Source organism: Parasteatoda tepidariorum, chromosome X2 (assembly GCF_043381705.1).
Source record: "Parasteatoda tepidariorum isolate YZ-2023 chromosome X2, CAS_Ptep_4.0, whole genome shotgun sequence".
NCBI lineage: Eukaryota > Metazoa > Arthropoda > Arachnida > Araneae > Theridiidae > Parasteatoda > Parasteatoda tepidariorum.
Genome location: NC_092215.1, coordinates 49,701,191 through 49,726,485, shown reverse-complemented (window position 1 = coordinate 49,726,485; position 25,295 = coordinate 49,701,191). Strand labels below are relative to the sequence as shown.

Here is a 25,295-nt window from a genome sequence, read left to right as displayed (position 1 = left end):
TTGCACTCGAAGTTCTTTCAGCTGTTAAAAAAATGGACGCAGCCACTAACATTTTGAAAGATTTTTCACAAACTTACCTTATAATACCCACTGAATGAAGTGGTAGCTAAACATTGAGGTGAAAAAAATTTAACATTTAGAGTGGTGGGTAATTTACAGGTGACAGTGGTGACTGACAGACAGACACCTCTCGAGTGCAAAGGGTTAAATACTGTATATTTTGGTTTTCAATACCAGAATCTTTTTCTTTTCAGAAATCTCATTACCATACAGTTAACATGTTTTTCCTTCCGTGTAAAAGTGCTACAACTGACCAGTGACCAATAATGAAGCTCCCTAATTTTGCCCTATATCTATTAACTCTAAAAACTCATGAAATAAACAAATTCTTGATGTACATTGTGGAGGTAGCAGACATCATCTATGAACCTTCATCTATGTCATCAACCTTCATCTAGTGGTAGGCACACTACATTCATTTTAAGCAATTTCTTCTTGAACAAATCCTTATATTTCTTATGGTCAAAATTTCCCTGTGCCATCTACAATCCACTGTCCTTTAAATACCGAGTAAAAAGCAAAGATGAATGTGGGAAATGATTAAAAAAATTGTTTCTTACATATAAGCAACAAAATTAATTACAATTCATTCATCATTTCTGACTTTAGATATTTTTTTACTGATTTGAATGTATTAAATCCAATTACTTAGACATTGTAAACTAAAGGCTAAAATATGACAACTCAGTAGCTTATGATATCATGAAGAAAAAAAGTGAAATTTGCATTAATCAGTTTACACTAAAAAGTGTAATCATTGATTTTATTTATAAAAATTATAAATCATACATTTTTTAACAGAATTCAAAGTATAAAGCAATTAATTTTTTTTTTCAAATTTAGAGATAGAAATAGTGCAAATTTTGAAAAAAGTAATATTTTACTTATGAATTATTTTGTAATTGTAATAAATTTTTCAGAAATATCAATTGAGAAATAAAATATTTCATTTTTACAAATTAGAATAAAAAAACTGATTTACATCACTATGGCAAATGCTGCAGAACTAGTAAAAATATTTATTTGATAAATAATAAATCATTTTCATCACTTACATATAAAGACTTTTCTTAAATAGCAGTGTTAACTGTAGTGTTCATAATTGTATTAACTGATTCACTTAATTTGAGATTCCACAATTTTCATCCCACACCTGACACACGAGGTTAAAATTAATATATTTGTAAAATAAAATACTCGGTAAATATGTATCTGTGCCTGAAATATCTTTCTTTTAGTTATGAATTAAAAAAATGATTTTAAAAGAAAGCTTGCGTAAAAGTATAATTTATAATTGCTCTTCCACCGTAAAATATCTCTTTAAAAAATGGTATTAGCTTCCGCTACGCATTCCTACAAGTCATTCATTTTATTTTAAGGCTAGCACACCACTGACTGTTTCTGGGATTAAATACAGGAGCATCAATAATCAGAAAATATCAGAAAAACATTAACTTGTTAAACATTCAAGCTCTTTATCCAACACCTCTTAGAAGGCTTTCTTATGGGTTACTATAAACAAGAAATTCGAATCCTGAGTCCCGCATTGGACTGATCGTTAAGACACGGTTCCCAGTAGATCACCGAAGTCAAGCATCACTGGCTGCGGTCAGTGTGCAGGTGGGTGACCACTTGGATTAGTCTGCGTAGGAACCGAGGGAGTGCGGTATTGGTCCTCGTTACCGTAAAGTGCTCGACTTCGTGCGCAGGTCGTCGGGCTACCGAAGCGGGGGTGCCATCCCCTCCACAGAGGATCAAAATTGTGAAGGCATGTCTTCGGATCATCCTCAGGGATGCTTTCCAGACCGCCACCAATAGCCCATTTTGCAGCTCTAGGGCGACGTAAATTAACTACTACAATTACTACTACCCGAATATTAAGCTGTCCAAGCGTTTAGACATCCTTCTTACCATCCCCAATGCACAGTGTATGCTCGTTTCTTCATGAACTAAGTAATCAGTGGAAAAATTGCTCTCTTTTATAATGTGTTGCTCGATCTCGAAATGAACTTAAATGGAAGTGTCGCGCTATTTCTATTTTTATAGAATACCGTAAAATTCCACAGGACAGATCGTGAGAAAAAAATACCCAGCAGATGAAATAACACCAGCAGCGTTCAGTGAGCTAGCCCGTCTGCAGAGGATCTATATGTGATGGCGCGTCTTTTGATCATTCTCGGGGATGTGATCTAAATCATCACATTGTGCAGATTTAGTGTGGCGTAAATAAAGAACTACTCCTATTACAAATACCGTCAAACGGGTTAATTTTGGGACATTTTTTTTTATCTTGTTTGAATCTCAATGTTGATATCTTCATATTTTAGAACAGATATCTGCACAAATTTTTCTTGACGTAGTGACTAAAACTGTGCTAAATGGTAATAAAAATTTCAAAAAAATTGTTTCTGTGTCATAAAATCACCACCTTAAGTGCAATAACTTTGGGACAACTTTAAAGAATCGACTAATTCTTATTCTAGCAATTAGTAAACCTTCCTGATATCAAGAATCGACACAAAATTTTTAAAATCTCTCTCAAAAAAATTTCCATATTTAATTTTTTTTAAATGTTTTTAGAACAAAATTAAAAAAAATCGAAAATTCATTTTAAAGTTACGAGTAATTATGTAATTTTTATTTTAAGCTTCATTATCTTGATATTATTTAAAGATTAATGCTTTAAGAATAAAATTTAAAAACAGCATCAAGCAAATTATCAAAATTTTGTATGGAAGTGAGATCTTTTTTTTTTTATTTCTCTTTTACAGTGTGCAAAAAAAGCGAAGCATCCAGAATAACTTTTGATCTAATGATTGGATTTTCACTATTAGGACTCTATTTTGAGGTTGTTTTTCGAAGGCTCCGTCGTCATACGAAATTATGCTTTTTCGCGAATAATATGCTGTTTTTATAACTGCTGCGACTTTGCAACAGATACTCATGATTGTTAGGTCGCCGGCCAGGTGGCCGAGTGGTTGACGTGCCTGATTGCGAAGCCAATGGCTGCGGGTTCGAATCCCGCTCTGAGCATAGATGTTTCTCTCTCTCTGTGCTGTCTTCTGATGTGTGAATGTATGAATGTGGCCCACCCTATGAACGGGTATTTGTGGCAGTGTGGCGTGGGTAATGCTGCTCGCCTCCGTGACTTCGGTTTCCAGGTGCCCGCTGGGTAACGATAAAGGAGCAACACTTCCTGCATCTTCTAAGGCGAAGAACAAAAGTTCAGTGCCTGCAGTTATTAAAAATAAATTATTGTTAGGTCAAATTTAGACTATTTTAAACCAACTGTGTCAATGCTTATTTTGAAACTAGCGCAAAACCTCAGTATGAAGAAAAACCACAGTTTTGGGAAAATGAAAAGCATTTGTGGCTTAATTTTTTAATATTTAAAAACATACTCCGATGCTGCATTATCTAGGCTCATAATTCGCAAAAACTGAGAATAAGGCAGTAATATTGAAAATTTTCTTCTAGATGGAAAAATGACTCCAAATTGGTGATTTTTAAAAAAAGTTTAATAGCTTTAAAATAATTCAGTTATAATACTTTTTCGCTAATTTCATTTTAGTTGAAGATCTGTAATGTGTTGTGCACTTTGGTTTAAGGATTTATTAATTTTAAGTTTTAAGTATTATATTTAAGTTTTTGAACATTGCTTTCTGTTGTATTAGTTTAAGTATTATACTTTTGTATTTGGTGATTGTAATTTGTATTTTATCTTCTGTCTACTTGGACTTTTGGCAAAACCTTTGGTGTACAGAGAGAGCAACTTAGACATTTGTAGTGCTCTCATAGAAAAGGCTTTGTATTTATGACATCCGGGGCTGGTACCCCCTGGCAACGTCAGCTTCGGTTGTCATATTTTTCATTTTATCATTGTTCACTTTTTTATATATTTTATTGGTTTCAATTTTCTTATGGATTTTCTGCTGCATAGCGCGTTTTTCCACTGGAAATGTAGTTTCCAATTGCTTTTATAATAATTTTAATTTCTCTTCTTATAAAGTACCTAGGGTAAGTAATTTTAGTGAATTTCTGCAATAAAATTTCTAATTAAAAACAACCAAGAAGAACGAAAAAAAAGCAAACCAAATTTTAAAAATTCATATTTTTAAAGAAATAAACGCTTGCTACGACGTGGTCAAAAATGTTTTCGATGTTGCAGTGCAGTTAGTTTTACTGTTACAATTAGTGCCAGTTACAGTACTCCTGTTGCTTTTATTTATGTTAATTTGCCTAAAATCCATGCTTTTGCTTCTTACTATTGGAGAAACATTGTCAGCTGCATTTCTGGAATGTTCTGCAAAATTTACTAACACCTTACCAAAGAGCAATGAAAGAATTTTCCTTGCTTCTTCACAATATAAAAATACTAAGTTTATTGCTTCCAGATTGTGTATGTTAGATATTGATAAGCGATTCGTTCTGAACATTGGATGTCTTTAGATTACTTATGGCGTTTTTGGGTATCAAATAAATATTTTGAAAGTTTAAACACTCAAGAAATAATTCATAAGGAAGATGATAATTTTATCAATAATTGTGTCTATATATTAATCTCATATAAATACTAATTATTATAAATATTTTATTAATTTTTTAATATAAGCATGATATTAAATTGCTGAATGTTTTAACCGTTTGGCATTGCTTGAATTTCAGTATGTTTTAGTTTTTTAAACCAAGTATCTTAAAATGTTGTTAAACTAATTACTGTCCGTGAGTTATAACAAAATATCTTTGACTTTTTCTAATAAAAGACTAATGACTTTTTTTAATAATCTAATTATATTTATAAATACTTTAATGAATGATGTCTGAGAAAGCAACATAAAAAATATTAGTCTTTAATTCAAAATTTTTAAAATTTTTGATATTTTATTTAAGCTATGCATTAAATATAGCTTAGTTTTCTTTTTATTTTACATAAATGGAAATTCGTCCATTTCTTACTATAAACATTACTTAGCATAAAATCATTTTCAAACTCCTTGTATAACAGACGAAATGTATGAGGATAAACATTGACATTCTAAAATAAAAAATAGGAAAAAAACCAGAAATACACACACAAAAAAGTTCAGATAAGAGAAATACGCACATTATAAACCATTCATATAAAAAGTAATACAGTGCAACCTGTTAAACTGATCTTTAAAACAAAAAACCAAAAACGGTCCTTTTTAAAATTGATCACTTAAATGAGCTATGAAATTTGTGTAACACAAATGGTTAACTTAAAACAGCTTTTAGTGTAATTTTAATTCATATAGAAAAGAAAAATACAACTCTTTTCGTATCACGCGTGTCTTTGAAATAAGAGTTTACAAATTTAAAATTACTGTATTTTCTTTTATTCGAAGGTGCAATAACTTCTTCAATTTTCATCACTTTGATACAAAATTTAACAACATATATACCCATACGAACATCCTCTTATATTTTTAGAGAAAAGGTCTCTAATCTTTTATCCAATTTTATCCAGTCTTTTATCCAGTTTTTTTTTTTTTAAATTATTCCAATTTCGGTAATTTACAGAAGAAAAAGATTTTATTTAATTATATTTATAATTGTTTCATTGAAATAACTGCTTAACTGTCAAAAGTCTGAGGAAATAACATAAATATAAGTCTTTAATTCAAAAATTTTAAAATATTTGATATTTAATTTATTCTATGCACTTATAAATACGCATTAAATGAAGCTTAGTTTTTCATTTTACTTAGCATAAAATGAAATTTGTCCAATGCTACTATAAACATAACTACTCGTTTTAAAAACCCTTGCATAACAAAACGAAAAGAAGAAATCTATGAGAATATACATTAATATTCTAAAATAAAAATAAAAAAACATAAGAGATATTTAGCTTTATCGATAATTCCTCGATTCGTCTTCGTGTAATCTAAGAATAACTATGAATGGTACAGAACAGGATGCAAACACTTCACAGAAAAGCGCCTCTCCCTACGAAAAGCAACACATTTTATCGGAAGGGATTGCACACTAGGTATATATAAAAAGCTAACTCGGGTTGAATCCCGGTATCAGACTCGGTAGCTCTTGACCTCTCCTCCAGTGACCCTCTGAAGCCGAAGATGACCGTCAAAGAAAAGCAAACCCGTGTGTGCAGCCTGTTCACTAAATTAACTTCAGTGAGCAAGACCATTGTTCCTGTTGATCAAAGGGACCCAAGGCTTCATGGCATTGGAAAGTTGGCCCAGGGAGAACTTTTCTCCTGTTTTCATGAAAAGGGACTTGCTGAAGCTACTAAGCTGTATGAGACCCTCTATGGTAAGTCCTTATATTAAATAGTTTTGGACTTCAAGTCAGAAAAATCTTCTCTTTTAACTTTTTTTTAACATCTTTTCACTTTCAAAGTTCTTCGTTTATTTTAAAATCTCCTGTGAACAATTTTCCCACAAAAGCAACACGGTCTTGTTATTTTGTTTCCTTTCCTTTTATTTAACTTAGATTTGTTAGTTTTTCTTTTTAATTAGAATGCATAATAAATAAAATTAATGAAAAAAGAAAATTAATTGTCAAGAAAATTTTTTTAACCCTTTGACACAGAATTTTTATTAAAAATATTTTTTGTACTTTTTCCCTTATTTTTCTTTTAAATTTAAATCAACATAAAAGAAATATAATATATATTAAGCATTTTATTAATTTATGGTTGCAAAATACAGCTAAAACAATATTTTTTTCTGGGTTACTTCTCAGTGACATGACTTTTCATAATTTTGAATTATATTAAAAAAAATATATTTTATTTAAAGTCGCTTGCTTCTAATGATTAAAAAAGCTGTTATTAGCCTTAACTTCGATGTGATTTTCAAAATTGTATTGTTTTACACCCTTGATTTAAAACTTTTTCGAATTTCTTGATTAGTGTTACGAAAGATAACATTTGATAGAGCTGATATAATTTCGATATTGATTATTAAACAACAACTTTATAGTTCCACAATTAATAAATGAAAAAATATGTTTCAAAATTCAACTTTTTATCAAACAATATAATTTATAGGAATATTGATTTGATTTCAAATAATTAATTTTTCATTAAAACGCTAAATGTTACTCAACTCTGGAAACAATTATTATGTTTTTTTGTAAACGTATTCACAAAACAATTAAAGGTAATTATCAAAATTAAAATTCCTTTTTCAACTTTAAATACTGATTTGAATTTAAATTTAAAAAAAAACAACTATCCTTTAAACAACTATTAAATTTTACAACAACAATATTTTTTCAAGCAATTTTTCATCCCTGAAAGAAACTAGAATATTAGTTTTCGAAAAACTGTGGAATTTAAATTATTTTGAATTGATGCTTCTATTAACGTCTGATTATTTAATGTGACAGCAACTATTCAAAAACATGCGTTGCTTCTAAGAATAAAAGAAAAACTTCTGATTTATATAAAAAATTATGCATCGTAAGGAATTTTTCTTGTTAACAAACATAACTGATTATTACTAATAAATAGATTTTTGTAATCCGCATTTGTAAGTTAGGAATTTACATATATTTTAACTATTAAGTTAAATGCACTGAATTTATTAGGAAGGGTATCAAATCGAGTTAAACTAACTCATATTTTATTTCAATAAATGTTAGAGACATTGATATTTAATAATACTATTATGTTAGCGAAATTGATATTTAATTAACATATTACGTTGGAAACATTGATATTTAACTAAACTATTTTGTTAGAAACATTGATATTTAATTAAACTATTGCGATAGGGACATTAAAATTTAATTCAACAATTATGTTAGAGACATTGATACGTACTAAGCCTATTGTTCAAATTATTTTAGAGCGCTGAAATCACTCAAAACTATATAATACTTTTTTGTGAAAAAAATACATATTATAATTGAAAAGCACTTGAACGCATTACGAATCTTCAGAATTTTTTTTAATATTATGAAATTGCTCTATCATATATAGTAAATTATTTACTCTAATCTTCGAAAACTACTTTAAGATAATCAGAAGTACTGTTTCTGAGTGATTATGCTCTTTTTTTAACATAATTGAATTTATATTTTTTGGAAACTCTTAAATTTCTTGAATTAATTACAAAACGTATCTTGAATATAAATAAATAATAGACGTTAAAACCATAGGAGCAACCGGGCAACTTATCCAGATTTCTTAAAGATTTTTTTAACCATTTCAACGAATAAATAACAGACTTGACGATTTTCTTTTAATTTCGGAAGCAATCACTAAGTCTAATGTTATCAAAAACTGATTAGACTGTAAAAAAATCCTCTTTAGAAATCTGAAAAAATTGATTTGGTTTGCGGTTTTTTGTAGTAAATCATTGACAGAATGCATTTGAATTCCAAAATTTTATTTCATTATTTTCGGAATAATAAGAAATAATGTTAATTTGATAAGAATTTGATATAAATTCCTTATTTTGTGAAAGCTAAGGACTGCATACAGTTGGAAATCCCAAAGAAAGCTGAAACGTACCGTATTATGGTTCAGATTGCCGATATTATAGCTCAACTTTGATCCAATTTTTGAGATTCTAAAATCAAAAGATGCATACATTAAAATATCATTATTTAATAAAACACAAAATAATCTGGATTTTATAATCTTCATACTCTGAACCGCTGCAAATTCGAAACAGCAATAAATAATATTAGAAAATATATTTAATAGTTAGAGCAATCCCTTTAATTAAATTCGAATAATTTCAACTGATCTAATCTTTGATTCTATTATTTCAGCTGCCAAGGACTTCGAAGACTTTATGAATTTGGCCAAACAGGCTAGAACATTTGCAAATGAAGGTCTTTTCGTTTATGCCGCCTCTGTTGCAATTTTGCACAGAGCTGACTGCAGAGGGGTAACTGTCCCACCCATCCAAGAAATCTTCCCTGATAGATTCGTCCCAACTGAAACCATCAGTTTGGCCCAGAAAGAAGTTGCTAATCACCCTGACAAGGTAAGCTGTCAAAAACACTGAATTTATTCTATTTTGTTTTTATAAAATGATTTATGTTCAGATAAAGAAATTTATTGCATTATTTTTTATATTCAACAATAAAACATAAGTACCACCTAAAATTCATTATAATATATTGTTTTACCTTCATAAGTGTTATTATTTCTTTTTTAATTGAAATACAAACAATAAAAATTCAACTATCTCATTGAAAAAACTAGGACTGAGATTTTATCCATTTATTTATTTTTATCACTCTTATAACAAAACTATTTCTATAACTTGGTTAGTTACCGCAATAAAAATTATTTTTTTAAACATATGTTTATTTTTTTAATAAAATTAAATCTGTAATTTAAAACCATAAAATAAAGTTAACCTTTTGAAAGCATACGGGTTTATACACTAATGACGTAATCGAAAAAATATAAGACTCAAATTTCAAATGTTTGCGAATTCCAGAATTAGTTAATCATCAATAAATGAAGTTTATTGTTTTAAATTTAAATATGTCGGCTGTTCGACGCTGGTGATTAAGTAAAGATAAAATAATATGTTTTAAATTTAAAAATGAAACTATTCTCATCTCTTTTAGTAACTCAATGGATTCTGATTTTGAAAAGAACTCATTTCTGTAATTATAGCTAGACTTCCATATTTTTTCTAAATTTTAAAAAAGACACGTCAAGTTTCAAAGTCAGATAGATTCCCTTTTCTAATTTTAGATTATAAAATTTATTAACTATTTTGTGATGTGCAAGTAACGTTATTCTAAAAAAAAAAAGAAAATAGATACTAATAGAGACTATTTTTAAAAAAACAAATACTAGTTAGAGACGCATAAGCTGCCATATGCCAAAATTTCCAAATCCAGTTATCTTCCGATTTTGTTCCCATAACCAAATAGATTTTATCAATACAAATAAAACTATATATATAATGATAATATCTTTCTAGAAATAATATCCTTCTGAAAATAGTTTTTCATAATTAGTTGGATTTTTAAACCAGATAGATATAAAAGGAAAACTTTCTTTCAAAATTTCTCTTTATCTATTTCAAACTAAAAAATAAGAAAAATAAGAAAATATATCAATTACAATTTACCTCATTTTAACACAAAATATTTATTAAAAGTAATCTATCTGGTTTTGAAATTATTCGTCCAAGAGTTTTGTTAAATTCAAAATAATAATAATAATAGCATATCAAGATTTAATAAAATTTGAAATAGAAAATCTAAAGTAATCTATCTGGTTTTGGAATTATTTGTCCCCGTGTTTTGTAAAATTCAAAAAATAAATTACTGCTTATCGAGATTTAATAAAATTTGAAATATAAAATCTATAGTAATCTATCTGGTTTTGGAATTATTTGTCTCCGAGTTTTGTAAAATTCAAAAAATAAATAACTGCTTATCAAGATTTAATAAAATTTGAAATGGAAAATCTATAATAATCTATCTGGTTTTGGAATTATTTGTCTCAGAGTTTTGTAAAACTCAAAAAATAAATAACTGCTTATCAAGATTTAATAAAATTTGAAATAGAAACTAAAAAATTCATGTTCCAGGACATCAAAGTTGAAATTGAATCTACTGGTAACATCTTGGATCCAGAATACAGAATGAGCTATTTCCGAGAAGACGTTGGCACCAATGCTCATCATTGGCACTGGCATATCGTCTACCCTGCTACCTGGAGGCCAGAGGTCATGGGATCAATTAAGGACAGAAAGGGTGAACTTTTCTATTACATGCATCAACAGATGTGCGCCAGGTAAAGACAATAGCATTTTAAAATTTGCTTGTATAATATATTAGTCTCAATAACTTTTCTTAAAGAAAAATAACAAATATCTGTAAAACTTTCCTAAAATTACAAAATAAGTAAACTATGAGTTACAATATAAACATATTCGTGAAAAGTTTTTGACAATTTCATCGTAGTATTCTATCAAAATTTTTAAATTTTTCAACATTGTGAATGATCTACTTTAAACGGAATATCACTACCTCACGCTTTATAAATTTTTCGGGGTAAGGTTCACCCTTAGTAGGGGAACATAGTGAGCTGCTTCATAAACTTACAAATTTGGGATTCTGCTCTCCGTAGTATATTTTCCCCTCAAGACATTCAACAGTTCTTATGAATATACTCAATAAAGAAATACATATTTTGTATAAGCTAAACAATTACTTGCACATTTATGTTTAAATAAAATTTAATTTTCTATTAACCACCATGTTGATTTTACAACATAAACATGGTCTGATATTATATTCAAATATACGTTTCTATTTTATTAAAATTCTTTGGTCGTTAGTAATGGGAAGTTTTTCTGCATAAATGCTAATAATAACATTATTGTGCTACTACTTTTACTTTTTTAAAAATATAAATATTCCTTTTCAAATAACACTAAGCAGTAATTAAGTTAACTCAGAGTATAAGTAGTCCGAAATGTTGTCCACTGAATCAATTTGAGAAAATATTTTTTTTAAGGAATACCTAAGATTATTAAAGAAACCGAAGTTATTATTCACTAAACAGATTTAGCTTTAAGCAAACTAAAATAAAATACTCAATAATTCATTATTAAACTAATTTTTTTGTAAAAAAATCTAATTTTGTTAATTAAATATTTAATCTATTTATATTATATTATATTCATATCCTAACCAAGAGTGATCATTCAAATTGTTAAAAACTAATCAAAATAACAATTAGTTAAATTTTTTAATTAGCAAAATTCTCAATTAGTTAAATAATTGAGAATCTTTTGAAAACCTCCGAAATATTTCTCTATCGCTTCTTACGAAGTAACTGCTAATGTAAATGTTATAACCTTAAAATTCAACAGTTACTGAGTTATATATTTTTAACTCTTTGTTAATGGGCTGATAAAATAATATACCAGCAAAGTATGGAAACTAGGTTTGACTATTTGTATAGCCTTGGTAAGTTCAAATTGCCTCCTTTCCTAGAATGACACCATTTTTTTAATTATGTCATTTTTTTTGGAAAACAGTGCGCATAAAAAAAAATGGTTTGCAAATTTTACCAGAAACGGATCTAGGGTTGACAGCGCCTAGGATCTGTGTTCGAGTTTTTTTTTTTTTCTTTTTTATCAAATTTCAAATTGCCTCTTTTCTATTCTAAAACCCTTTTTTTAATCATGTCATTGGTTTGGAAAACAGTGCACACAAAAAAATGGTTGGTAAATTTTACCAGAATTGGATCTAAGGTTGACAGTTCCTAGGAACTGTATACTAGTTTGTTTTTTTTTTCGAATTTCAAAATACCTTCTTTTCCATATTAGAATCCTTTTCTTGTTTGGAAAACAGTGCGTACCGAAAACATGGTCGGTAAATTTTACCAGAAACCTAATACTATATTAATGGTTTTATTTAACAGTCTGGCAATGATTTTATTTTACAAATTACTTCCTTTTCTACATTGAGGCCCCTTTTTTAATCAAGTCATTTGTTTGTAAAACAGTGCGAGAAGAAAAAATAGTTGGTGAATTGATTATTTTATTCCACAGTAGGGTTATCATTGTTTGATAAAAAAAATTATTTTAAAGTTTTTCTTTTTAAATTTTATCTAGAATATGGCTGTATTAATAATTAAGCGTTCTTTTTGACTTCCAGATACGATTGCGAACGTTTGTCCAATGGAATGAGAAGAATGATCCCCTTCCATAACTTCGAAGAGAACCTTGAAGGATACGCTCCTCACTTGACCTCTCTGGTCAGTGGTCTCCAATACTCCTCCAGACCACAAGGCTTCTCACTCCATGATCTCAAGGATGTTGATGTACAAGACATGACCCGTTGGAGAGAAAGAATCATTGAAGCTATCCACATCGGATACGTTGAAAATGAAAACCATCAACAAGTCAAATTAACACCAGAAAACGGTATTGATATTTTGGGAGCTTTGCTTGAGTCTAGCTATGAATCCACAAACAAATTGTTTTATGGAAGTCTTCACAACTGGGGACACGTAATGATGGCCAACATCACTGATCCAGATGGTCGATTCAATGTAAATACACATATATATTTCCATCTAAGTCTGAAAAAGCTTAAAAACTCATATTTTTTGCCTGATGCAACAAATTATTTTTCTTATAGGAAAATCCAGGTGTAATGAGTGATACTTCAACTTCTCTTCGTGATCCAATTTTCTACAGATATCATCGATTCATTGATAATATCTTCCAAGAATACAAATCAACATTGACTCCATACACCAAGGCCGATGTAAGTTATTTTATTTCAAATTTTAAAAATATCTTTTACAAAAATAAAGAGAACCATTTCTGATTTTTTTTCTTTAATTAAATTACATCAAAACTCTAGATTAGATTGTTTAAAGCAAATTTAAATAAATAAACTCTTGATTGTTTAAAATAATTTAATCTTTTACAAAAATAAAGAGAACTATTTCTGATTTTTTTCCTTAATTAAATTACATCAAAATTCTGGATTGTTTAAAACAAATTTTAAAAAATTTCTTATTTCATTTCACTGCTAACCATAAACATACTTTAAACCCTCGTCCAACAACAATATCCAACAACAACAAAGTTAGTTTGGTTTGAACCAACCAATGAATCACCATTGTCTCTATGCACCAAGGCTGATGCAAGTTATTTTATGATAAATTTTAACAATATCTTTAACTAACAAAAATAAAGAAAACTATTTCTGATTTTTGTCTTTAATTAAACTACATCAAAACTCTAGATAGTTTAAAACAAATTTAAATGAATATCCTATTTCATTTCACTGCTAACCATAAAGCATACTTTAAACTATTGTTCAACAACAACAATGTTGATTTGTTAGCTTAAACGAGCCACCAAATCAGCATTGACTCCATACACCAAGGTCAATGTAAGTCACTTTATTATACATTTTAACAATATCTTCAACATATAACTAAAATGAAGAAATTATATCTGATTTTTGTCTTTAAATAAATTACATTAAAACACTTGATTGCTTAAAACAAATTTAAGTAAATTTCTAATTTCATTTAACTTCTAACCATGTAACTTTTTAATTTTAATTTTCATTTTTCTCTCTTACCTGCTTTGCTTGTTAATGATCTAAAAAACTATAGATACTTCCCAAAAAATTGAATTATCTTTTAACATAAAAGATACAGCCTTTACCTGCCTTTTCGAATTTTGAGCTAATTTTCATTTTAAAAAATTAATACAAAATTTTCTTCATTTAAAAATAACAATATTTATTAATTTAAAATAACTAAAAATTGTGAATTTGGAAACTAATTTTAATTAAAACATTCACTGACTTTGCTAACCAAATTTTTTAATAATTCTGGACTAAATTATTAGCAATATTTGCTAACAAATATTTCTAAAACAGTCTTGTGATAATGTCATTCTCTTGATAAAACTAAAATAATTATGCATTGAGAAAAAGTAGAGTCAAAACTACCAGAATATGGTAAGTTTTAACATGTTCCTGGCTCTATGGGAACACCAAAAAGCTCGCAAATTTTTATCGAAGAGCTTTGGTAGTGAATTTGGTAAAAATTAACGATAAAAGATGGTTTTATAATAAGCGATAAAATTTAATAAATGAGGTAAAATTGGGTAATCTTATCATGATACCTTAGGATATGACATAAAAACCATTTAATTGGTTACATTTACTTTTCAGTTTTGTATTTTTTTTCTAAATGTGTCGTAATAAAAACTAGAATTTTGAAAATGTATACGAATGGGAAAATATCAATCCATACGAATGGGAAAATATCAATTAATAGTTTCAAAATAGATCTAATAAAGATAATCTATTGCAAGTTAATTGCTAATTCATTAGTAGTTTACTAATTCAATAATATCTATCCTTAGCTTGACTTCCCAGGTGTTCAAATCGTCAACGTAACTGTCAATGCTAAAGTTCCCAACCTCGTCACAACCCACATGAAAACTGATGAACTTGAACTGACCCATGGTATCGACTTTGGTACTACTCATTCCGTAAAAGTAGGTTTTCTACAACTGCTTTCACAAAATACTTACAATTTTTCACTTACGTATTTGTAAAAGATTCTGTTTTTGACAATTGTTATTCTTATTTCAATTTTAAATTACTTCTAGGTTCTGTACCAACACTTGGACCACGAACCTTTCACCTACACCATCAATCTTGACAATGGATCTGGAGCAACCAAGGCAACAGTCAGAATTTTCCTCGGACCTAAATACGATGAATTAGGTAACCGATTGGACCCTGAGCATCAACGAACTTTGTGCATCGAATTGGACAAATTCCAAGTTGACTGTAAGTTCCCTCATTATTTCGAAATTATGCATTGTAGAAAAATATATAAATGAAATTAAGTGGTATTATAATTTTGAAACTAGTCTTCCAATCCGCAGAAAGATTTAAGTCCGCCATCAAAGTCAAAGCACGGTTTACGCTTCATTCCAAAAGAAAAAAATTATGAGACTTTAAACAAATTAAAAATGATAGCTTTGTAATTATTTTTGTTTCTAGACTAATGTTACATCAAAATTGTGTACTTAAAAAACTTAAAGAGTCCAAAACTGCTTCCACATTACTATCTTGGAGTATCGTTTAAACTTAATCACTTTACCCATATACCAATTTAACTTCATCTACAAAATCGATTTCGAAAGTCTTATTTAATTTTTAGTGGCTATAAGAACTAGTTAATTGTTTTTAATCAGGGAAATCTATTTAGCAATAATGCAAAAAGTTAATTCCTATTTCTTTGAAAATTTCAAATAATTACTTTTTATTAATTATCTTAATTACATATGTTGACTGAACTCAGTTTTAAATATAATTTATTTTATAAACGACGTTGAAAAGCTGAACCAATTCTGAGTTTACGACTATCAATATTCAATCCGTAACCTTGTAGCTTTGAAGCCAATCCAGAAGATCTCCCGAATTAAGCATTGGGGGACAAATTAGTTTTCGTGGGGGACTTTTTGATGGAACTCACCCCGATTTGCGTTACATAGAGTAGAAAACCCCCAAAACCCTCCCATGGTTACCCAAAAGGCAAGGGAATTCAAACCCATGATCCATCTATCACTGAAGATATTTTTATGTCAACATTGTGATCTGTGTGCGACGGAAGCAGGATTCGTGTAAACCAGCCAACGCTGGGATTCATACCTAAGTTAACCACATAGAGAGATGATTGCCTGAGTCACTGCATCTTTAAAAGAATACATAATCATACAATGTTTAAAAAAAATTATAAAACACATTATTTTAAATAAACTTGGGTCTTTTTTTGTTTTCAGTGACCGCTGGCAAGAACACAATCACCAGAGATCACAAACACTCAAGTGTTACAGTCTCTGAATCACACTCTTTTGCCAAACTTTTGGCTGGTGAAGGTGTAAGTGAAGCAACCACTGAATTCTGTAGCTGTGGATGGCCAGAACATATGCTTATCCCCCGTGGTAGCCACAAGGGAACTGAGTTTGATCTTTTCGTTATGTTGACTGATTACACCAAGGATGCTGTAAGTATCTAAACTCTAACTCATATTGCATTAATTTTTACAAGTCGTATTAATTATCTCGTATCATGTTAATTATTCTAATAGTATTAATATCCACATGTCGTATTACTTTCACATATCCTACTAGCAATCCCATAACGTAATTGCCACTTATGATATTATTTTCACATACCGTGTTAATTTTTCAAGTCGAATTAATTATCCGGAATTCTATTAGTTATTTCTTACTATATTATTTTGCTCATATCATATTGATTTTTACATGCCGTATTAGTTTTCACGAGTCGTATTAATTATCCCATATCGTAATTGCCATATATACTAATTTTCATGAGTCGCACTAATTATCAAAAGTCGTATTAATTATCCCGTTTAGTATTAATTATCTCTTACTATATTAATTTACTCAAAACGTATTAATTTTTACACACCGTCTTCATTTTGCCTAGCTGTATTAATTATTCCATATCATCAAAAGCATTAAATTTAATGTTTTATATCCCTCAACACATCTGATCATTGTAGGAAATAAAACAAAAAAATAAAAAGAGAATAAGGGAATGATTTCTGTATCATCACTGGAAATTGAATTAAGAAAATTTTAATAGATTAAATAACTCTTGCATCATTCTGCCATGTTGTATAATCGATTTAAAATCACGTAAAAAATGTCCTAACGTTTTATATTTCCCGTTCTACCAAATATTTAAAAGCTCTCATTTCGTCAATAGTCACATAATTTCATGGTGATATGATTGTCAAAAACAGTGGAATACAGCTCAAAGATTGCTGATACGTCAAAATTGAGTATTATATTTTTGAAAGTGATCGATTAATAAATTTTTTCTTCTCAACAAATTTCAAACTATAATCAGGTTTCTTTCCAATGCCCACCTGGAGAATGACCTTTCGTCATACAGGCATCTGAAGGCAGGTTTGTTAAACTCTCTTTCAGGGGCACCATTTTAGGTGGGAAAACGTTGCTCCCACAGTAAAGACAGATAGTACAGAGAAAGGAAAAACATTCATGCCTTGACCGGGATTTGAACCCAGAACCTTTCTGATGCAAGTCCAGCCCTCTGACCCCTACACAAACCGTTCGCACTATAATCGAAATTAATTTCACAATTTAATAATATTTTTAAGAGCTTCTGAAAGTTTTTCTAAGTTTAAATATTTCTATGCATGTGATATCAGAAAAGGAAATTTTATAATGTAATTAGGTTACAATATATATAGAAAAAAATTTATGGTTCGATTCTTATATCAGACAAGCTTCATCAGCAAAAAGTGAGTAAAATTAATATCAAATCATTTCCAACGTCACAGTTACTTTTTTCATGATGCCCAAACTTATAGTTGTTACGGGAATGCAATTTAGTTTTCAGATATTTATAAGACTCTGAGCAACTTAGAATTTTCTTACAATAACGATGTAAAATGCTAAATTAAATGATGAATGTTTTTTTTTTTTCACTTTCAGGTTGATGGAGAGAGCAGCGGAATTTGCCAAGATGCCATCAGTTACTGCGGTGCCAAGGACCAGAAATACCCAGACAAGAAACCAATGGGTTTCCCATTCGATCGCGTGATCCAAGCTGGCACAGTTCACGAATTCCTGACTCCAAACATGAGTGTTACCGATGTCAAGATCAAGCACCAAGTCTAAATAAGCTGAACCACAATAAGACTTTCATAAAAACAATTTCCTTTCAATTTCTGTACATTAACTTAATCAACTAGAGTACCTGGGTGATATAAAATACTTTGTCCAAAAACTGATTAAATAAATAAAAATGAATAAATAAAACTTATTTCAGCTTAATTGTTGTTTTCTTTTCATACTTAAAGATCACTAGATAAAATATTAATATTTTGAATACTTATGCAAGAATCTTTCATAAATTTTTGAGACTATTGATGAAATCACAAATCACTTAGAAATGGAGATCTTAGTGGATTAACTAGATAAAAGACATTTTAGAAACTTAAAAGAATATCGAATATGTAATTTAGATCAGTTGTCTCAAAACTCACAGATTTGAAAATTCTAGTAACCGGAAAAACGTTTTGCAACGTTTTGTCAATATTTTACAGTGGAAATCAAAGAATTTCAAATTTCAAAAATAATTACAAAGTTATTCAAAAGATGGCAATGTTAACTAAGAAAGCTATAGAACAATAATTTCTGCCTAACGTCATACGATTCCAACTGAAATATTTGCACAAGTTTCATTTAAATTTATTCTTAAACTGAACCACATTGTAGCTGCAACGGGTTTCTTTTTCAACATTTAGCAAAAATTAATTATGATTTTTCTCAAATGATGGCGCCAATTTTTGATCAACCAATTAAATTAAGTTAACCTATTAACTTAAATTATTTTAAAACTTGATGAGGTTATCTACGCACATTCTTAAAAAGGAAGATCTTAGTGGATTAACTAATTAAATGACATTTTAGAGAATTAAAGAAAATCAAATGTGTAATTTATTCCAGCTGGCTCAAAACTTGCCAATTTGAAAATTCAAACGGTTTGCTGCGTTCTGCAACAGTTTTCTGCAACGGGTAGTTACTTTGAAAATAATTAGTTTATAATTTTTCTCAAATACTAGCGCCTTCTTTTGATCAACCTATTAACTTAGGTTAACCAATTAACTTGAGTTAATCTATTTATTTAAATTATATGATACTTAATGAGGATAAACTTTCAGGTTTCCAAAGAGGAACGTAAGAAACCGTACAATAATCTCTTCCCGTTTTTTTTTTTTTTTTTCAGTTGATTTTTCAAGTTTCAGATCATTTTAAGTATATCCAGTAGTAGACCTGAAAACCAAAACCGTGTGTGATGCTAAAATAGATAAAAGAGAAGAAATTTTAAGAAATTTTAAAAAGCTATGGGACTTATACATTTTTTAGTTTGCTAAGCGAAACTATGAGTTTTTATTGCCTAACTTACTTTTTTAAATTTAATTGAAAGCGTCTGTTTGAATACGATATCGTGGGTTTTTTTCAAATTTTTTATAATTTTTCCTCTATGAGATTCAATTAGAAGCAGTTTCGAATAAAAGAATAGATCTGATAATTTTCAATAATACCGATATATTTAAGTATAGAAATCTTTTAAGTAGATAACAAAAAGTATTTTAATTTAGACTCGAGAAGTACCGTAAAAATTTAGACTTAACTTTAGATTTAGCTTTAATTCATTTTGACTAGAGAAGTACCGTAAAAATTTACCCTTAAATATAGATTTCATTTTAGTGAATTTAGACTGAAGAAATACCGTAAAAATTTAGTTTTCACTTTAGTTAATTTAGACTAGAGAAGTACCGTAAAAATTTAGACTTAACTTTAGATTTCACTTTAGTTAATTTAGCCTCGAGAAGTACCGTATAAATTTAGACTTAACTTTAGATTTCACTTTAGTTAATTTAGACTAGCTAAGTACCGAACCTAGAGTAGTAATGAGCAAAAAAAAAAAAAAAGATGTCACCCTGAATATCACCTGATAATATCACCTGATGTAAAAATATCACCTGAGCGTTTTTTTCTAATGATCGGATCTGCACCCAATTAACATTAATCTTTAAGTTTTAATGGACTGATCTCAAATATATTAACCAATCAGTAGTAACTATTAAGTTACAAATTCAGACCCCGAAATAAACTTTTTCTGAATAAACAAAACTTCTTCTTGGAGAATTTCTATTATTAACCAGTAAAATAAGTGGGTAATTGCAATTTGGAAAAACAATTGAATTAATTTCGCCTGGAGTGTAGTCAATTGGTCCCTTAATGTTAATTTCACTTTTCGCGTTTTTCGTCATCCGTTATATCCCTATAACTAATTGCGCAATTCGAAGTAATCAAACCACTTAAAATTAATTTTTAAATTGAAAAGCTCAGTGGATAAATGATTTAAATTACATTTTAGGGAAACTGAGAATGAGCTTTGAAGTGTATACCTTAACAGTTGGAAGTAAAAACTCAGATCTAAGCGACAATTTAATGAATATGAGTTGCCTTAATTTCTTGTTCGCAAGCTTCTAATTAGTGAAATTTATAAATATTTAAGTTGTTTGCTTCGTGGCATTTCTTCTAAGGTTATTTGTCAAATTTCATGTTTCTTTATTGCTAAATACTCTTAAATCATTCTTCTACTTCAAAAACACTCAAATCTTTCCCTTATATCCTTTTGCCACTGAGATCTTCGAACTTAAGAAGCAAATCCTTTATCCACTTAGCAAAATAAACGAATGTTGTATAAACTGTAAAAAAAATTGGTGCAACTTAATTCTAGAAATGGGCACAACAACCTTACATCAAAGCGAAACCACTGTTTCATTCCACCAAAGTAGTGGAGCGAAACAGTCTTACTGCGTAGTAAAACTTAGAAAAAGTTCTTTAACACGTTGAATACCTCGCTAATTTTGCATGGCTTGCCCGTCTAGCCAAAATGATTTTCTCAGTATGTATTGCATTAATTTCTTCAAACCATTTTAGTAACGATAATAATATTAAAAAAACTAAAAGCATTAAAATTTTACTCGAACTATGTGTTTCTAATAATCTTGGCTTCGCCGGTCACCGGTGACCCCCGTGGCGCTACGAACAAACTCAGGCTGGTGACCCCCATGGCATTCAACGTGTTAATACTACTTGATGTATAGTAGCTGCCACGATTTTTTAATACTCAGTAGTGCTAAATTTTATAATTACTGAAAGCAACAAACTCAGCCTAAACGTAAACAATCTTCTAACGATTTTCAAAGCGCTCTAACATTGGTGTCTTTAGGTTTGGTTTCACATAGGGTGTGAATTTGGTTTTACATTGGTTTTACATATGGTGTGAATGCGTGTGAACAACATTAACAAAGGAGTGTAAGCAACATTACAACATTGCATTAGTGTAATGGAAACATTACAAGTGTTTAGATTTAACTACACCCTATAAACTGCATAAGAACGCCCGATTTAGTGTTAGCTTGAAATAAATTGCAACTTTGCATATTTTTTGGGGGGCTTTCATAATGAAATTCAAATATATATATTACACCACAGTTTTTATACTGTAGTAAGAATATATGAGCTTTACACGAGAAATCTCAAATTTTTCAAAAATGTATTTTACAAATTATAGCGGATTTAATTTGCTGCCAAAAAAGAGGTTTTCTAAGATTACACGTTAACTTCTTTTTTTTTTTTCAGATTGTTAAATACACTAAGAACATTCTCCTACTCTAAAATTACTCAGACTGCCTTTTGAACCTTTCATTTACTGAGATCTTTGCAATTCAAACACTTAGTAAAATAAATGAATGTTGTATATTAAGACACTTAGTAAAGTAAATGAATGTTGTATATTAAGACACTTAGTAAAATAAATTAATGCTGTATATTGAGACGCTTAGTAAAGTAAATGAATGTTGTATATCAAGACACTTAATAAAATAAATGAATGTCGTATATTAAGATTAAGACAAATTTACCCGAGAAACAACGAATTTTTCAAAAATGTCACTTATAAATACTCAGCGCAGTTTCAGCAATTAATGACATGATTTCAATTAATGAAATTCTGATGAAAGGAAACGTCAAAAAACTCTATGCAATTGACAGAGCAAATAACTAGATTTTTTTTTTTTGATAAATTTGATAGTTCTAAATTTTTTTTCCAATAACATTTTTAAGTATTAAATTCCTGCTTTATTCTTGTCTATTCGAAAAAATATTTGAAACATGAAACCATTTCGAAATATTAGATAAATGAATTAAGTGATTCTACGAGCTTTATTAAGGGGAAACAACTCTATGAAATTGTTGAAAAATAAACTTTTTTTTTTCTTCTTGCATGGTTTAAAAGCATATACAGCGCGCAAAAAAAAAGAAGAAAAAGACTATTACCCCGAATAACTTTTGTTCCAATTTTCGCGTACTAACGTGTCAGTCTCAATTGTTTTTAAGGGTGGCTTCAAATATTTTAATTATTTAATGCTAATTATTAATTCACGTCTCGAGACTTTCACGTCTGGCGAGCACTGCGAATTGAAGCAAATGTTTAGAGCACTCAAAAATAGGCAACCATTTCAAGACTCGCTGGACGTTACTGAGGAAAGCAAAAGTGGTTTAAAAAAATTTATAGTTGCCAATGAAAACCGAAAAATAAAAGTGGAAAGCAAAATTTGGAAAAACCATGGAAGCAAAGAGTGAATCAGAGAATGAAAACCGTACCAATGCAACGTTGGCTATATGGGACAAGCTAAACGTGCTTTAAAATTTAGACTAAAGGAACATAGAAGATAAATCCGTTATCAAAAATGCGATAAATCATCTATTGCCACAATATTCTTTGAATCTAGGGGATAAATTCAATTTCAATAATGCCAAAATTCGTACCACCTCTGTCGCATTAGCTCATCTTGATACCCGGGAATCTAGTCATATTCATATGAATGTCGATTCACTTATTAATGATATTAGTTCCTCGCCATCTCTCCATAGATTATGGAAATGCATTATGCCTTGATTTGGCTTTCTCGGCTACTGCAATTTTCCAATTCTTTTTAAAAAATTTATGTCTTATTTTACTCTCGGGTACTGTGGTTTTTCCTGTTTTATTTTTCCCCTTTTTTTCATTTATTGTTGGCAACTTTACATTATTTTTTTAAATCCCTTTTGTTTTCCTCATTCCCGTCTGACGAGTCTTTAGAATGAGCGTTTATTTTTGAGCACTCGAGACAAGTCGATTTTTATTACCATATTTTTTTCAGGCCAAGAAAGTTTTAACCAACAAGTATACTGTGTTACATTTGGGTTTTGATCATTATTTTGATCAGAATCTTATGCTGACAGAAGTAAACATTCGTATATTACTATTTTAACAGGATTCCTTTTTGCCTTAAAATATTAAGAAAACCGCGGAATCTATATTGTAATTAAGTTATCCTTAACTTTGAAATGCCAAAACTTATGATTTTCTAACCAGATATTAGATGTTATTGAAATCGATTATTGAATGTTGGGGTAAATATGAACGCAATAAAGTTCATTTGTCTTCTTAGTTTTGCTGCCACCATTACAGTTTCTAAAGGACCTTACGAACTCTGTTTTAAAGGAGACTATTGTATCAGATATATGCATGTAGTGATGGTAAAAATCGTAAATTAAGTACGTAATAAAAGGAATTAAGCAAAAAAATTACAGCAGTGATATTTGGAGAAAAATATAGCTGATCGTAATGAAGGAACATGTTGAGTGAAATTTTTTGTCGAATTTACAAAAATACGTTACGGAATGTATAGAAACATCAGGATGCTATTTTTAAATTATCCTTCTCCAAAGAAAGCCACGTAACTCACATATTTGGCGGAATGAAACGGTTTTTAAAAATTGAATCATACAATATCTTTGAAGAAACATTTTTCAATGTTTTTAAAATGCCCCTTAACAATCCCTAGTTCCTTCTAATTATAGAAAAAAGAAATATAGTGAATTATATAAAACCTTGTGAATGTGCATTTATCGTCATAATTTCTTCCAGATACACTAATTTTTTTAGGGATTTGCTCTACAACTCAGTATATAATTAAAATAATTAATGCAAATTTGGTTTTAGTTTAAAATTCTCATATTTGAAAAATTAAAAACAACTAATGTTAAATACAAATAATGTTAGAAAAAATGTTCATGTGTACTACACTAAAATGTTAGAAAATCATAAATAATTTATTAATTGATTCAAGTTTTATTTTCAAAGGAGATGAAAATGAAAACAATATTTGCTTTCTGAACCCAAAAAATATCTGTTGCCTAGAAACTTCAAGACATTTTTCTATTAACTATTTAATAAAAAGAGAAATTCACTTTAGGTTTTTCACTTCAGTTTTTATTTCAATATTTTTTTAATGTCTCAACTTGGTTGCTTAGTAACAGAGAAACTTTATTTTTCTCTTTCAATCACATAGTTACTTAATGGTTATCTTGAATTACTCCTCTTGCTATGGCTATATTGCTTGGACTTTATTTCTGGGACAACGCCAAATATATATAGCTTCCTAGGACCCCAATTTTTTAACCATTTTTTTTTTCAAAATTTAGTCTGCAATTTATTGCTCCATATATTTAGGGTCAAGAGTCGAAAAATGTTTTTAAAAAAATCACATGTTTATTTAAATAAAGTATGTTTTTGTATCTGATTACGTAACTTAATTAATAGTTAGCTCTAATTAAATAACATATCTGAAGTCAACCACTAGAACCATTGACACATAATTCGTGAAAATCCGATCATTAGAAGAAAAGTTCAATGTGATATTTTTTGTGCATTGTACCTGTTATTAACTGACGAAAAATACCACAATCATAGCATGAGATCTACGTCATAATTTTTTTCAAGTATAAATAAAAAATATTAGTTCTTAGAGGATTTTGGTATAATAAACAAAGAAGTATTAAGCACGACTAAACATTGATTGAGAAATTCAGAGCATTAGTATTAACAAAGTGATATTAGCAGAATAAAGCATTATCGCACTGAGAAAAGAATTCTATCAAAATTACCGTACTGTATTATAATAACATTTCTGTTTTAAAAAATATAATAACCCTTCATATAATAACTGTTTACCGGAAATTCTGGATTTCAAAATTATAGTTCTAATTACCACACATTTAGTAAAAATTTCAAAACTGAAAGGT

General features: G+C 29.1%; 1 protein-coding gene across 1 annotated transcript; it reads left to right on the top strand.

The window, feature by feature from the left end:
- The first annotated feature begins 5,991 nt into the window (after positions 1-5,991).
- On the top strand, positions 5,992-18,419 carry LOC107437389 (hemocyanin E chain). Its single transcript, XM_043040932.2, has 9 exons — positions 5,992-6,357; positions 8,830-9,047; positions 10,620-10,825; positions 12,700-13,096; positions 13,186-13,314; positions 14,940-15,074; positions 15,189-15,372; positions 16,371-16,594; positions 18,078-18,419. Exons 1-9 carry the CDS (start codon positions 6,162-6,164, stop codon positions 18,261-18,263), a joined length of 1,875 nt encoding a protein of 624 aa, XP_042896866.2. The 5' UTR covers positions 5,992-6,161; the 3' UTR covers positions 18,264-18,419.
- The last annotated feature ends 6,876 nt before the right edge of the window (positions 18,420-25,295 follow it).